The sequence below is a fragment of the Diceros bicornis genome, chromosome 15, assembly GCF_020826845.1.
Source record: "Diceros bicornis minor isolate mBicDic1 chromosome 15, mDicBic1.mat.cur, whole genome shotgun sequence".
Classification (NCBI taxonomy): Eukaryota; Metazoa; Chordata; class Mammalia; order Perissodactyla; family Rhinocerotidae; genus Diceros; species Diceros bicornis.
In genome coordinates, this window is record NC_080754.1 from 23,012,359 (window position 1) to 23,026,008 (window position 13,650).

The 13,650-nt window shown below is 40.9% G+C and overlaps 1 protein-coding gene across 4 annotated transcripts in view; it reads left to right on the plus strand.

The window, feature by feature from the left end:
• The window catches only part of CD86 (CD86 molecule), a 64,111-nt gene extending 51,171 nt beyond the window's left edge, over positions 1-12,940 (plus strand). For all 4 annotated transcript variants that reach the window (XM_058555897.1, XM_058555898.1, XM_058555896.1 and 1 more), the window contains exons 5-7: positions 1,826-1,978; positions 9,018-9,063; positions 11,221-12,940. In XM_058555897.1, the coding sequence (XP_058411880.1) occupies positions 1,826-1,978; positions 9,018-9,063; positions 11,221-11,293 (272 nt within the window). In that variant the 3' untranslated portion in view covers positions 11,294-12,940. The remainder of the gene's footprint in view (positions 1-1,825; positions 1,979-9,017; positions 9,064-11,220) is intronic.
• Positions 12,941-13,650: the final 710 nt, after the last annotated feature.

Genomic DNA, 13,650 nt, shown 5'->3' on the forward strand with positions numbered 1-13,650 from the left:
TGGCATGTTGACAATGTAGCACAGGGACCAGTCTAGCTGGAGGAAAGGGTTAAAACTAAGCAGTATCCACTAATAGGAGCCTGCCATTTTAAAGTCCTGTCTCTGCCCTGGAGGGAATGCATCCACATTTGAGACACCACTTTTCAGGAGCAGTAACTGCAAGATTCTCTCCTGGAATAAAGGCATTCTGCACCCATGGTGTCCTCATCACTGCTTGTTCTGATCCTGACTACCCCCACCCATCTGCCTTCTGCTTGCCTTGGCCCTTCCCCAGCGCTGGCCCCTGGGTGTGCCCTTTCCTAAGGCATTCATCCAGCTCCTGCTCCAGCCTCTGGCTTTGCTGCCTTCCCTCTCCTGGCATGTCATTGTTCAGACATAACTTGGCCTATGGACACATTCTTATGGACAGCCCCTGGGGCCAATCCCCACCAGCCAGCTTTACCAGTAGGCCAATCCTCTCTCCTGGTACTGATTTTCTTCTCAGACAACTCTGCCTCTGAGGGTCCAGTAAATGGTGAGGCCTGTTCTGGTTGTTTTTCCTGCAGCCTCTCTTGGCCTGGTAGAAGCTCCCAAGCTATCCCTGAAGTTCAGCACCTTCTTGGAGCTACCAGCGTCACCACACATGACATGCCCTGGGGCCCTCTGCCATGGCTCCTACAATCTACAAATGAACAGGACCTGGCTACCACAATGCCCTAATCATGGATCACCTTTCTGCTGCTTCTCAACAACTGTCAAAACTTTGCCAGCTACCACCATCTTCAGAAACGTTTCAGCTCTAGCTGCCTCAGGAAGACGGGGTTGCCTCTCTGGGTCCCTACTCTATGGCATGATCAGTGATAGGTTAGACTCTGAGTCAAGAGACCTTTTTGGGTGTCAAAAGGTAGCAGTCTCCATGTTAACAAGTATAACCTCCCCTTACTGGGAATGCCAGACAGGCTGAAGTGGGTAAACTGGGACAGACTCAAAAAGTGTTGAATATGGCTGCATGCCAACAGCTCCTTCTCTTAATGTCCCAGGAACAGGGCATGTGTCCACAAATTGCAGCTAAGCTAATGGGAGGTCAGCTGGTTCCATTTTCCTATAATTTGAAATTAACTACCAGAACTGTTCCCACAAACGTCTATAAAGTGACCGCTCAGTTCTAAGTTTTCCCCCCAAAGCCTGTTTTTCAACTTCCTAGAAACTTAGGAGTCCCCATGCAAGGAAGTAAGTCTGACCTCCCAGGAGGTGATTCTGACCCTCAGAGCAGGAAGAGATATCAAAGTTTTTCTTGTAGGTGAGACTTGATGAAAACCATGCTTAAGGAAAGACAAACAAACAAAAATGGAGGTTAGAGGCCTGTGAGGAGGCTGTTATATTTGTCCAGGTGAGAAGTGTCTGGAGTCTGATCTAGAGATGAGAGCGGATGGAGGAATTATTAAAAGGGAAACTTCAGGACCTGGGGCCTGACTACATATGGGGCTGAGGAAGCAGGGCACCAGACAGATGACTGTACCTTCTCAGCCTCAGCGTGGGTGCCTCACCCAGATTCCAGACCCGAGGGCCAGGTTGATCCTCTTCTTCTAGATCACAGTCATTGTTATCCCAGCCTCTAGGAAAGGAAGGTAGCTGAGTCCAGGCATTTGGCCAGAGGCACAGGCTTGGTTCTTAGTCAGCTGCTGAGGCCCTAAGACTGGTACTTTGTATGGCCCTATCTTGTGGATTTCAGGCTCCTCTGCCAGCCCTGGGGAGATGCTGGCACGTAAATAAAGAGACCAGCAGCAGTTATAAAACTTTTGTAATTCACCTTCTTGGCCCATAGAAAACTTGTGGTCGTTTCTAGGTGCAAAGCCACGTGAGACACCCCTGCCTGACAAAGACCACACCGTCTGGATTGCAGGTCTACTTCTAACACTGGTCATTGTGTGTGTGATGCTGTTGTTTCTAACCCGAAGGAAATGGAAGAAGAAGCAGCCTGGCCGCTCTCGTGAGTGTGGTGAGTCACTGCTTCTCCTCTTTGCAGGTTGCCACGTTGCAGCTACTTCTCCATCAGCTGTCTTCTGGAGCTCATTGGCAAAAGTTCAGCAAGTGGTTGGAGGGAAAGCTTTTCCGTCAGGGTTTGGAGCCTATGTAGATGGGACTCAACAGCTGATAACCCTGCTCTGGATTTCTAGAAAAGGCAACATTTCTAACCTAAGGTTTACAAGTGTACTTCAGGTTTCCAGGCAAAGCTGATTATTCTTTGCTTTACCTATCTCACTTCATGAGGTTACTGTGAGAATTCCATGACGTAAAATGGTGAAAACACTTCTAGATGTTAATGATAATGGACCTGGTGGTGTTCAGGAAGGGATACTTGATGAGGCGGGGAGGAAGGATTGATGACCATAAGATTTATCTTATCTCTAAAAGTCTAGTTTCCTGAGAAATAAGTTGAATGAATTGTTCCCTGCTGATTTTTTTTTTTTTTGGTGAGGAAGATTGGCCCTGAGCTAACATCTGTTGCCAATCTTCTTCGTTTTTTGCTGAGTAAGATCGGCCCTGAGCTAACATCTGTGACCATCTTCCTTTATTTTGTATATGGGATGCCACCATTGCATGGCTTGATGAGTGGTGCATAGGTCTGCACCCGGGATCTGAACCTGAGAACCCGGGGCCGCTGAAGCAGAGCGTGTGAACTTAACCACTACACCACTGGGCAGACCCCTGTTCCCTACTGACTTTTTAAAAATAATATTAACTTTTATTGATTACCAAGTATCACATACCCATTACCAAATATATTGAAAATCAAAATCACCTATAGTTCCACTAGTAAGAAAAAAGTGATTATGCAGACAACTTTTTGGTGTATATCTTCCAGGTTTTTCTATATATAAATCTATGTTATTTTCCATAAGTGGGATAATATTATAAGGACTGTTTTTCACAATTTGGATAATATCACATGTACTTTTTTCTAACTTTTTTGTACTAAATGCAGCAAGAAAAATTTTGACATCATTAAATATCATTCTACATCATCATTTTTAAATGGCTGCAAGATATTCCACTATGTTGATACACCTTAATTTGTTTAACCAACTCCATATTGTTGGACGCTTGGGTTGTTCTCTTAGTTTTGCTTGTTGTGAATAGCACTGCATCAAGCAGCCTCCTCACTGACTTCTGTTGTAAAAGTGGCATTGCGTTTAATGGGAGGCAAAGTGGTCCCCGACTTTATAATAATCCCATGCCCATTTGTGGTTTGGCTGGTTTGGATGAAGTTGTACGATAAGGTTGGACTTTATCTCAGTAATTGCCTCCAGTAGAAGTTTGGTTGGTGCTCATAACTGAGGTAACCTTCTTACTCACTTATGGTGAAAAGCACAGGATGAGTAATGCTTCTGGTCAGCATCTTATTTAAGATCTCAGTGTACTGATTTTAAGATCCATCTATTTAAGAAAATAGATGGGTGACATTATCAGTCATTCATTTCATCCTGCTGTATTTTAAAAACAGGAAATTGGGGCATGATTACCCAATTTCAATAAATTAATACAAAGCACAGGCAGATCCATTCAAATTGCCAAAGTGTGGCATGTGCTGAGGGATTTCTATGATATAAAAGTGTAAAATTCAGAACACAGGGTCGGATGTATGGATATATCATGCTTGTTGAGGCTTTGACTTTTCAAGGTGAGAGTTTTTAGCTTCTCTTTCTTCCAGTCTTCTTGTCATTTAGAATTAACTAAATGTGCAAAAGCAACCTTAAGCTTGGGAATAAGCTGTGTGCTAAATTTGCTTTCACATTGGGATGATTAGCTTATAAATGAAACAAAGAAGAAGGGATGGAGAAAAAGAGAGTAAGAATGCTTCTTCCCCCAAGAGGCAATCAGAAAAATTCAGGAGACCAGATAAGGGAGTTAAAGAGGTTGTGTGTATACACATAAGAGAAGTTGGAAGGGGGTTCAAGAAGCTATGTGTGTGTGTATGAGTTGGTCAAATTGAGCTATGAGTAGTAAAAGGCAGAAGACATCAAGAGATCATAGCATATATATATGACCCCCCAAGAATGTGATAAGGAATATTGGTGGAAAAAAGTTATTTGGTCAGTCACCTGTGCCAGTGAGTTTGGTCAAAGAGAAGAGCCTTGATATCACCAGAAGGAGGGAGCTGTACCAAGTAACCATGCCATGTAGATACAAGACATTTGTAAATTTGAATTCTGTAACTTCAGCAATGTCTGCACTTGCTTTGTGACTACCTCCAGCATGGGCTATATGATAGGCAGAACAATGACCCCAACACGATGTCTACCTCCTATACCCCAGAGTCTATAATATGTTATCTTACATGGCAAAAGGGACTTTGCTATGTGCTTAATGTGCCGATTTTAAGATGATGAGATTATCCTGGATTATCCAAGTGGACCCAATCTAATCACTTGAGTCAGAGACCCTTTCCCAGCTGGGTTAGAAAGATGAGATGAAAGGAGGAGAGATCCAAAGGTTGAGATAGGCTCAACCCACCAGTACTGGCTTTGAAGATGGAAGAAGGGGCCATGAGCCAAAAAATGTAGGTGGCCTCTAGAAGCTGGGAATGGCCCTCAGCTGAGAGCCGGAAAGGAAATGGGGATCTCAGTCCTACAACCATAAGGAATTAAATTCTGCCAACAGATAAACATGGAAGCAGACATGATCCATCCACAGAGACATAAGCTTACTGATAACCAGTAGGATTTTCTCCAACAATGGAGCTTCCTCCTAATCCAGTATTAGTCCTTTTCTCAGAGGAGATGGCACTCTAACTTGTCATCAAAAGTCCTTTCCAGTGTTTGTTCAGTAATTATAGTTTTTCTGTGCCTCAATCGCACATATTTACCCCGTTTGGGCTGTTAAATGAATAAAAGGGAAATGCCATGGTTATTCTAGCTGGTTTCTAATCTCTCTTCTCTTTTTTTGTTATGTCAGATAGGGCAGCTAAGGCATGAGAAATTGTAACCTTGAATTACTGTCTTTTCCCAATCAGAAGTTACCCTATCAGCTTACCTATTGGGGAGAAAGACTAAAATAGCTCCTCCTGAAGTTTTAGTTCCTCATGTGGGTCTTGTGTGACTGAAATCTGAATGTAATAGTGTCCTAGCAAGCAACAGTCCTCCTTCCACCAAACGTGGAAGAGTCTCAGCATTTTCAGGAATGATTTCTTAAAGGTCACATGTCTTTTCCAAAATAAATCATTTTGAACCACCGTTTACACAGAAACCTTCATAGGGCTTAAAAACTGAAAGTTGGTGATATTATCACATCTGCCCTTCAAAATGCTAAATTTGTAGTTGAGTCCAAAAGTTTAGAATCTGCCTTTTTATTATCTGCTTTCATTTTAAAATAGAAGCTTTTTTTTTTAAATGGTGAGTATGAGAATTAGGGTGAAAGGATAATATAATTATTCAGTGTTGATCTGCAGACATCTGAAATACTGTATTCAGCTATAAACATCATTATTTTTAAGAAGAACTTTGACAAAAATAGAACGTAACCAGATTTATAAAGTGTCTGGAAGTTTAGTCAGATAAGAAATAGCTCAAGTAACTGAGGATGCTTAGCCAGAAAAAAAAGTCTTGGGGAGGACACCCTACTGCCTTCAAATATCTGATGAGTGCCATAAGGTACAAAGATGGTACTCAGCTGTGGCTCCAAAGGGCATCTCAATGGATGAAGGTTATAAGAAGTTATAAGGAAAGGGGCTGGCCCGGTGGCGCAAGCGGTTAAGTGCGCACGCTCCGCTGCGTGGCCCGTATTTGCCGGTTCAGATCCCGGATGCGCACTGACGTACTGCTTGGCAAGCCATGCTGTGGCAGCATCCCATATAAAGTGGAGGATGATGGGCATGGATGTTAGCCCAGGGCCAATCTTCCTCAGCCAAAAAAAAAAAAAAAAGAGGAGGATTGGCAGATGTTAGCACAGGGCTGATCTTCCTCACACACACACACACAAAAGAAGGTATAAGGAAATAAGAGAGACTCTTCTAACTATTAAAGCTCTTTAAAAATTACATGGAAGACATAGAATTCTCCTTCCTTCCATGAAGGATTAACTGCTACAGAAATTGCCCTCCTGCCTTAAACAACTAGAAATCAGACAATATATATGAAACACTGTTTTCAGACCTTGGACAACAGGCTGCAGAAAACTGTAGTCCCTGAGAGAAGGGAAAAGATGAGATGAGCTCTGTGATTTCCCTCAACTTACTGCCTGGAGTCAGTTTCCAGGCTGCTCTGAAGGTAGGGGGAGCTCTGATACCAAAATTAGAAAAAGTCATTACAAGAAAAGAAAACTACACACATCCCTTGTGAACATAGATGCCAAAATCCTTAACAAAATTAGCAACTAAAATCTAGCAACATCATGATCAACTGGGGTTTATTTCAGGAATCTAAGGTAGGTTCAGCATCTAAAAATCAAGCAATAAAACTCACCAAATTGACAGACTAAAAAGAGAAACCATGTGATCATACCAATGGATACAGAAAAGGCATTTGGCAAAATTAATACTTATTCAGAATTTTTAAAAAGAAAGAAAGAAAAACTCTCATAAAAGTAGGAATAACAAAGGAACTTCCTAACCTGACAAAAGACAGTTAGTATCATATTTAATGATAAAAGACTGATTGCTTTCCCCCTAAGATCAGGAATAAGGCAAGGATGTCACTCTCACTACTTTTGTTCAACACTGCACTGGAGGTCCTAGCCAGTGCAACAAGTCTAGAAGAAGAAATAAAAGGCGTACATATTGGAAAGGAGGAAGTAAAACTGTCTTTTTTTCGCAAATAACATGATCGTACTTGTAGAAAAGCCTAAGGAATACATTAAAAGAGTCAAAAAATAAACTCACATGGTCCACTGATTTTGACAAAACTGCCAAGGTAATTCCATGCAGAAAGGATAGTCTTTTAAACAAATGATTTTGGGACAATTAGATATCCACATGGAAAAATATGAACCTAGACAAACAAAAAATAACTTGAAGTGGATCATAGACCTAAATATAAGAGCTAAAATTAAAAGACTTTTGAAAGAAAACAGGAGAAAAATCTCTGTGACCTTGGGTTAGGCAAATCTTAGGACACAGTAAGCACAAACCATATCATAAAAAGATAAAATTGATAAATTGAACTTCATCAAAATAAAAAATTTTTGCCCTTTGGATTTGTTAAGAAAATGAAAAATCAAACCACAGACTGGAAGAAAGTGGTTGCAAAATATATATCTAATAAAGGACTTATATCCAGAATATATAATTATATATTACCACTCAGTAATAAGAGGACAATCCATTTAACAAAAGGTGAGAAAGAAAAGACTTGACCAGATACTTCACAAAAGAAGACATACAAATGGCCAATAGGCACAGTCACACTGTCACAACATCATTAGTCATTAGGGAAATAAAAATTAAAGCTAAAATTAGATACCACTACACATCCACTAACATGGCTAAAAATTAAAAGGCCTGATAAATATCAAGTGTTGGTGAGGCTGTGAAGCAACCGAAATTCTCATGCACTGCTATACAACCCCACAATCCTAGATATTTACCTATGAGAAACAAAAACAAATGTCTACACAAGTGTCGATAGCAGCTTTCTTCATAATACTGAAAACATGACCTCCTGAATTTTCATCAGTTGGTGAATGGATAAACAAATGGTGGTATACTCATACAATGAAATACTGCTGAGCTATAGAAAGGAATGGACTACTGGTAACATGCAGCAACACGGATGAATTTCAAAAGCATTATGCTCAGTGAAAGATGCCAGGCACAAAAAGACTGCACATTATATGGTCCTATTTATATGAAATTCTAGAAAAACCAAAACTATTGGGACATTAAGCAGGTCAATGGTTACCAGATGATGGGGTGGGAGAAAGGGCTTGATTGAAAAGAGGCGGGAGAGAACTTTTGGGGCTTATAGAAATGTTCCATATCTTGGTTATGGTGGTAGTTAACAAGACTGCATCCATTTGTTAAACTCACCAAAATCTATACAGAAAGTGATTGGATTTTATTGTATATTAATTATAACTCAATAAAGCTGATTATTTTTAAACACAGACACACACACACACACAAAAGAGAACTGCCGGGGCCGGCCTGGTGGCACAGTAGTTAAGTTTGCATGCTCTGCTTTGGCGGCCCGGGCTGTGTGGGTTGGGATCCCGGGTGCGGACCTACATGCTTCTCATCAAGCCATGCTGTGGAGGCATTCCACATGCAAAATAGAGGAAGGTTGGTACAGATGTTAGCTCAAGTACAATCTTCCTCAAGCAAAACCAAAAAAACAACAAAAAAAGAACTGCCAATGATAGGAAGTATTCAAAACCAACAGGGGTGTTGTTGAGAGGATTCTTGTAGTCCCTAAATTCTTCAATGGATACTCAGGTTAACAGCCCCTGCTGTAAGGCTCTGAATGGGACAACAGCACCAACACAACAGTCAATATTGAGGAATTTACACCCTGGGTTGCATCAGTACTAAGTCTGTACTAATAGCAACTCAGGCTTTGGGAGGTCTAGCCAGCCAGAGATCCCGCTTGGGCCCATCCATGCAATATTGTGTAGTATTTGGTAGCACCAGCTGGCTGACCCATTTAGGCATCAACATATTTAAGATTTCCTTTTTCTTTTCCTTCTCAACCTTACTTTCAGAAAAGGATTGCAAACTCTTTTCTGATTACTAAATGATTGCTAAAACTAAATGTGTTACCCTTCCCAGCAGTATTTTTATTTTAGCAAAGAATAGAGCTATAAGTGAAAAACGTATTTCCAACATTAGAACTTAAGGCACAGTGAGCAAAGGAAGGCATTTGCTTTTTGGATGCAAGGAGCTCCTCCTCAGTCTCTCTGAAGTTGCGTCAAGTAACTGTCTATTCCACATATAAGACCACAATGATTTCTCTCTGAGTCCTTAGGACTTTGGAACCTCTTCAGACTTTCCTTCTTTTAATATCTATGGGCAATATATTTTCTGAGGTTGTTTTGGTCTGTTTCAGAAACCATGAGAGTGGAGGAGAAAGAGAGTGAACAGACTGAGGAAAGGTGAGTCCTGACCAACAACATTGTTGAAAGAGGTACAATTCTCAGAGGGTCTGTAACTTGAATAGGCTTGAGTCTGAGGCATGTTGAGACCCCAGAAAACATGAACTAATGGAGAGGGAAAGGACAGTGAGACTATTTAGGGCCTGGAGGGAAATGTCCTAGCTATAAACGGATGGCGGGGTGTCCAATGCACAATGCCCAAGGGGCGTGGCAAGCTCAGTCACGGTCAAGTAAGAAACCATTCCAAGGAGGTCTGCTGTGGTGAGCAGGGCTGCATCTTACTTACCGTGGGAACCCCAGTACCTAGCGCAGTGCCCAGACGAGTGGGTCTCCTGCATGTGTGGAACGAACAAATGGATAAGTGAGGAGTGATAACATGCTTCCTCTAGCCTCAGTGTCTTTGCATCTGCTTGAAATGTTCTTCTGCCACTTCTTCACTTCATTCTTCAGATCTTAGCTCAAGCTGTACTTTCTTAAAAACGCTTCCCAAAGTAGATTATGTCACCCTGGTATAGTGTCATGTGGGTCCCTGTGCTTTTTCTTCACCAGGTTATACTTACATATTTGTGTAATTGTCTTATTAAACTCTATAAACTGAACTAAACTAAACCAAACTCTGGAGAGGGCAGGGACCATATGAGTTAAGCTCATCATTGTGCTGCCAGCACCTAACACAATGCGTGGCATTTGGTAGGTGCTCAAAAAATATTTTTTTTCTATTGTGAAATTGCAGCAGCAGATACGTTTGCATCTATAGAAAGTAGCCTTATTATAATACTAACAATTTTCTGTAGTTATAATTTTCCTGGTGTCTACTGGTTGAGAGAAGATAGGACTTATTCATAGAATTTACACTCTAGTGGTTTGATAAATATAGAACACGTTGAAAAGAAGTTTCATGAAAAAGTAAATGCTATTCTTCAGGGCTTTAGTTTCTCTTACATTTGCTTTCAGCTGAGCGATAATATAAGTTATTTGATTTTTATTTATTTTTCATTTATATGGCTTTCTTTCTAGATCCTTTACCTAATCAAATCCAAATAAGAACAGCACTTAAGCAACCCTAAATGTGGCATAGGGAGAAATGTGTATATCTTTATCTTTATTTTATCTTTTGTTCACATACTAAGGGCTATGGAAGGCAAAATGTGGGAAGGTGCTTTTTGTTTTCTTTTTTAAGAGTTCAAGTTTCCAGGATTTTTTTTTTACTCAGTTTATTTAAACTAAAAACACGGAACAAAAAAAGTTCACCCATTTCTCCCACCCCACCCTCTCATACCGCCCCCCTCCCCACCCACACCTCTGGCAACTACCAATCTGTTCTCTGTATCTATGAGCCTGATTTTTTTTTTTTAATTTTTAGATTCCACATATAAGAGAGGTCATGCAGTATTCATCTTTCTCTGACTTATTTCACTTAGCATAATGCCCTCTAGGTTCATCTATGTTGTCACAAATGGCAAGACTTCATTCTTTTTATGGCTGAATAATATTCCATTGTATATATATACTGCAATTTCTTTATCCATTCATCCATCAGTGGACAGTGAGGTTGTTTCCATATCTTGGCTATTGTAACAAATATTTGTTGAAAGAATGAATGTACGCATGAAGGACTATGTGAAGATTCCTGCCGATCAGTCCTCTCACAACATGGTGCAATCAGATTGTCTACCTCCAACCCCCCTGAAGAACTGGAATCTAAAGAATATCAAGGCTCTGGCCACATAGCCAGGGGGTCAAAGCAACCCTAGTCAAAAGCTTGGTCACAGAGACACAGTCATGACCCCAGGGTGCATAGCCCCCAGAGTGCCAGCACTTATTTGGATACACCAGATGTCGTAAGTCTAGGAATCCTGGATGGTGAGCCCAGGTGCTGAGATCTTGCCCACCCTGTTAGACCCAGCTGAGAAATGGTGTGGAAGAGCCTGCAGAGGGAAGGCAGCAGGGAATCAGTATAGGGCAGGGGCAGGCCCAGACAAAAATGGTAGTTATTGAAGGAAGCATAGATGACACTTCTCCACCTCTCCCTACAATAGTTTGTTTCTCTTCGTTGCTATTGTAACGGCCCCCTATATTCTGCCCTGTCGTTGAAATCTGGAAAAAGAAAGTGACTCTGCTGTGAAATCTTACCCAATTCTTTTTCTATTTTTCCAGAGTAGAAAATCGTGAAATATCCGATGAAGCCCGGCGTGTTGTTAACATTTCGAAGACAGCCTCAGGCGACTAAAGTGTTACACGTTTTTAATTAAAGAGTAAAATCCATATGACTATCCATTTTTTATATGCTTTCTTTTTCGAGTTTTTGGCTGATCTTTTTTGTCTCCTCAAACCTTCCCAGAAGGCAAAAAAATGTTACCATTAATAATAGTGGGGGCTCCAGGACTCCTAAGTGAAATAGCCTCCCTATAATGCCAGCTCTGCTCCCCAGACCAGGAGCAGATTGTAACTGCTTCTTTTCATTTCAAAGCATATTTGTGGGCCAAGCCCACCTGATTGGTTTCTTGCTCGGGAATAATGTTTAAGACTAACACCTCCTGTTTCAGATTCAGCCTCTTTTCTTAATTTTGTAAATTGTGTTTTATGTAGAACTCCCAATTCCTGGAATAGTGGCTTTTATCTACTCTGAATTCTTAGGTAGTGCCTCATTCCATCTTGTGTACCTGTGACTGAACAACTATCTCTTCAGTCTGGGTGGGAGTTATGTATTTTATGGCTTTATAGTGTTAATATTAATATTATGACATATTAAGAAATGTGTACTATAATAATGTAATTACTATGCCCTGAGAAAAGTCCACCCTCTGCTAAGGAGTTCTTGTCCCTCTGTGAGGGCCAAGGAAAGCAGTGGCCTAGTTGCTGAACAATGAGCAGACCAATTCAAAATTTGGAAAATTAGGAGAGACAGAGATGGAACCAACTCTGGATCCTGGAGCCATTTCTATCTGGGCTGTTGCTAATACTGAGGAGGATCCACCTACCCAACAAGCTATTGAGAAGCCTTAGCAGAGAGCGCAGGATAAAGCAGGAGCGCACTATACATCACGAACCCTATGTCTCTTCTTAAAAAAAAGGACTGAGCTGATGGCCAGGGGCAACTGTGCAAGAGTCAACAGAGAGATCACAATACTCAAAAGAGAGAAAAATGAAAGATCTTGACCAACAGAGATACACGTGAATGTCCAGTCCTTCGACAAGCCTTGGAACAAGCAACAGATTCACAATCTGTCCAAATGGACTTAAGACAGACAGCAGTTTCCCTGGTGGTTGGTGAGAGGTTTTGATAATACCCAAGTTCTTGTGAAGTTTTATCTGGCTGGAAGCAGAGCTGGGGAGGGTGAGCTATCATCCTGATAATGGGATGAATGGGAGAGGCTTAGGACTCTTTCAACTAATGGCTGAGAGAGAAAGAGCTGGAATGGAATTAGGAGGATGAGGATGCAAATCATCCAGAGGCTGATTTAGCCTGCAGATGTCCTAAGGAGGTACCAGATGGCCCAGAGCAGGACTAGTGAACTGGTGTCTGAGGACTGGCTCTGCGTCATTCTCAACGATAGGAAAACTGGGCATAGGACAGGAATATACCAGCCCAGCAGAAATGAATTAGGAGACCCTGGCTCTAAGGTAGCATCACTATGGGATGGAGCAGCCTCAGCCCAAACTTAAAGAGAACTTTGGGAGGCCAAAGCTGCAGAAATAGATTTTATTCCACATAAAGGACCCTAGAGGGTTGTAGACGGCCGTGCTAGCCATGCTTGTCCTTGTAATATTACCATTTATATGCTCACCCTGCCCCTGCCTTCGTTAGGCTCTACGCATCGTACTCGTTCCTAACATGTTTTGTACATATTTCTCAATAAATTTTTATTAAATTTAATTAGAAGTCTACATTTTCTGCTTCTACCTCAACAGTACTACTCGACTCTTGTAGTCTGATGTTACTCTGTCCTTCTAATGTACTTCCTTCCTCTTAACGTCTCTATGGAGGCCCCATTCTCCAATCTCCCTGGCTAGAAGCCTCTGACTCATCCAAGACCCTCTCCTCTTCCCTTTCTCCTAACCATCATATAAGAAAGGGGGCTTATATGATTTTATATGTTTATCTCAGTAATGAGACATAAAAAAAGCAGGTAAAAGAGGTCATTTCTGGGCACAACTGGGAAATTTGGTGTTAAGGAAGAGATCCTGCTTTTCCAATTTGTAATCTTTCATACTCTGTAATTTTTAAAGTATGTGCTTGTATGTATATTAAACAAAAGCTTAATGTAAAAATATTCCTTGAAAATACCTTGATTATAAAATAAATGCATATAACTATATTGTATATTTGAAAGTTGCTAAGAGAGTAGATCTTAAAAGTTCTCATTACAAGGAAAAATAATTTGTAACTATCTGTGGTGATGGGTGTTAACTAAACTTACTATGGTAATCATTTCACAATATATGCATATATCAAATCATTATGTTGTACACCTAAAACTAGTACAATGTTATATGTCAATTATACCTCAATTAAAAGTAAATAAATAAATGTGGATGGATGGATAGATAGACAGATAGATATATAGACAGATAGATAGATAGATA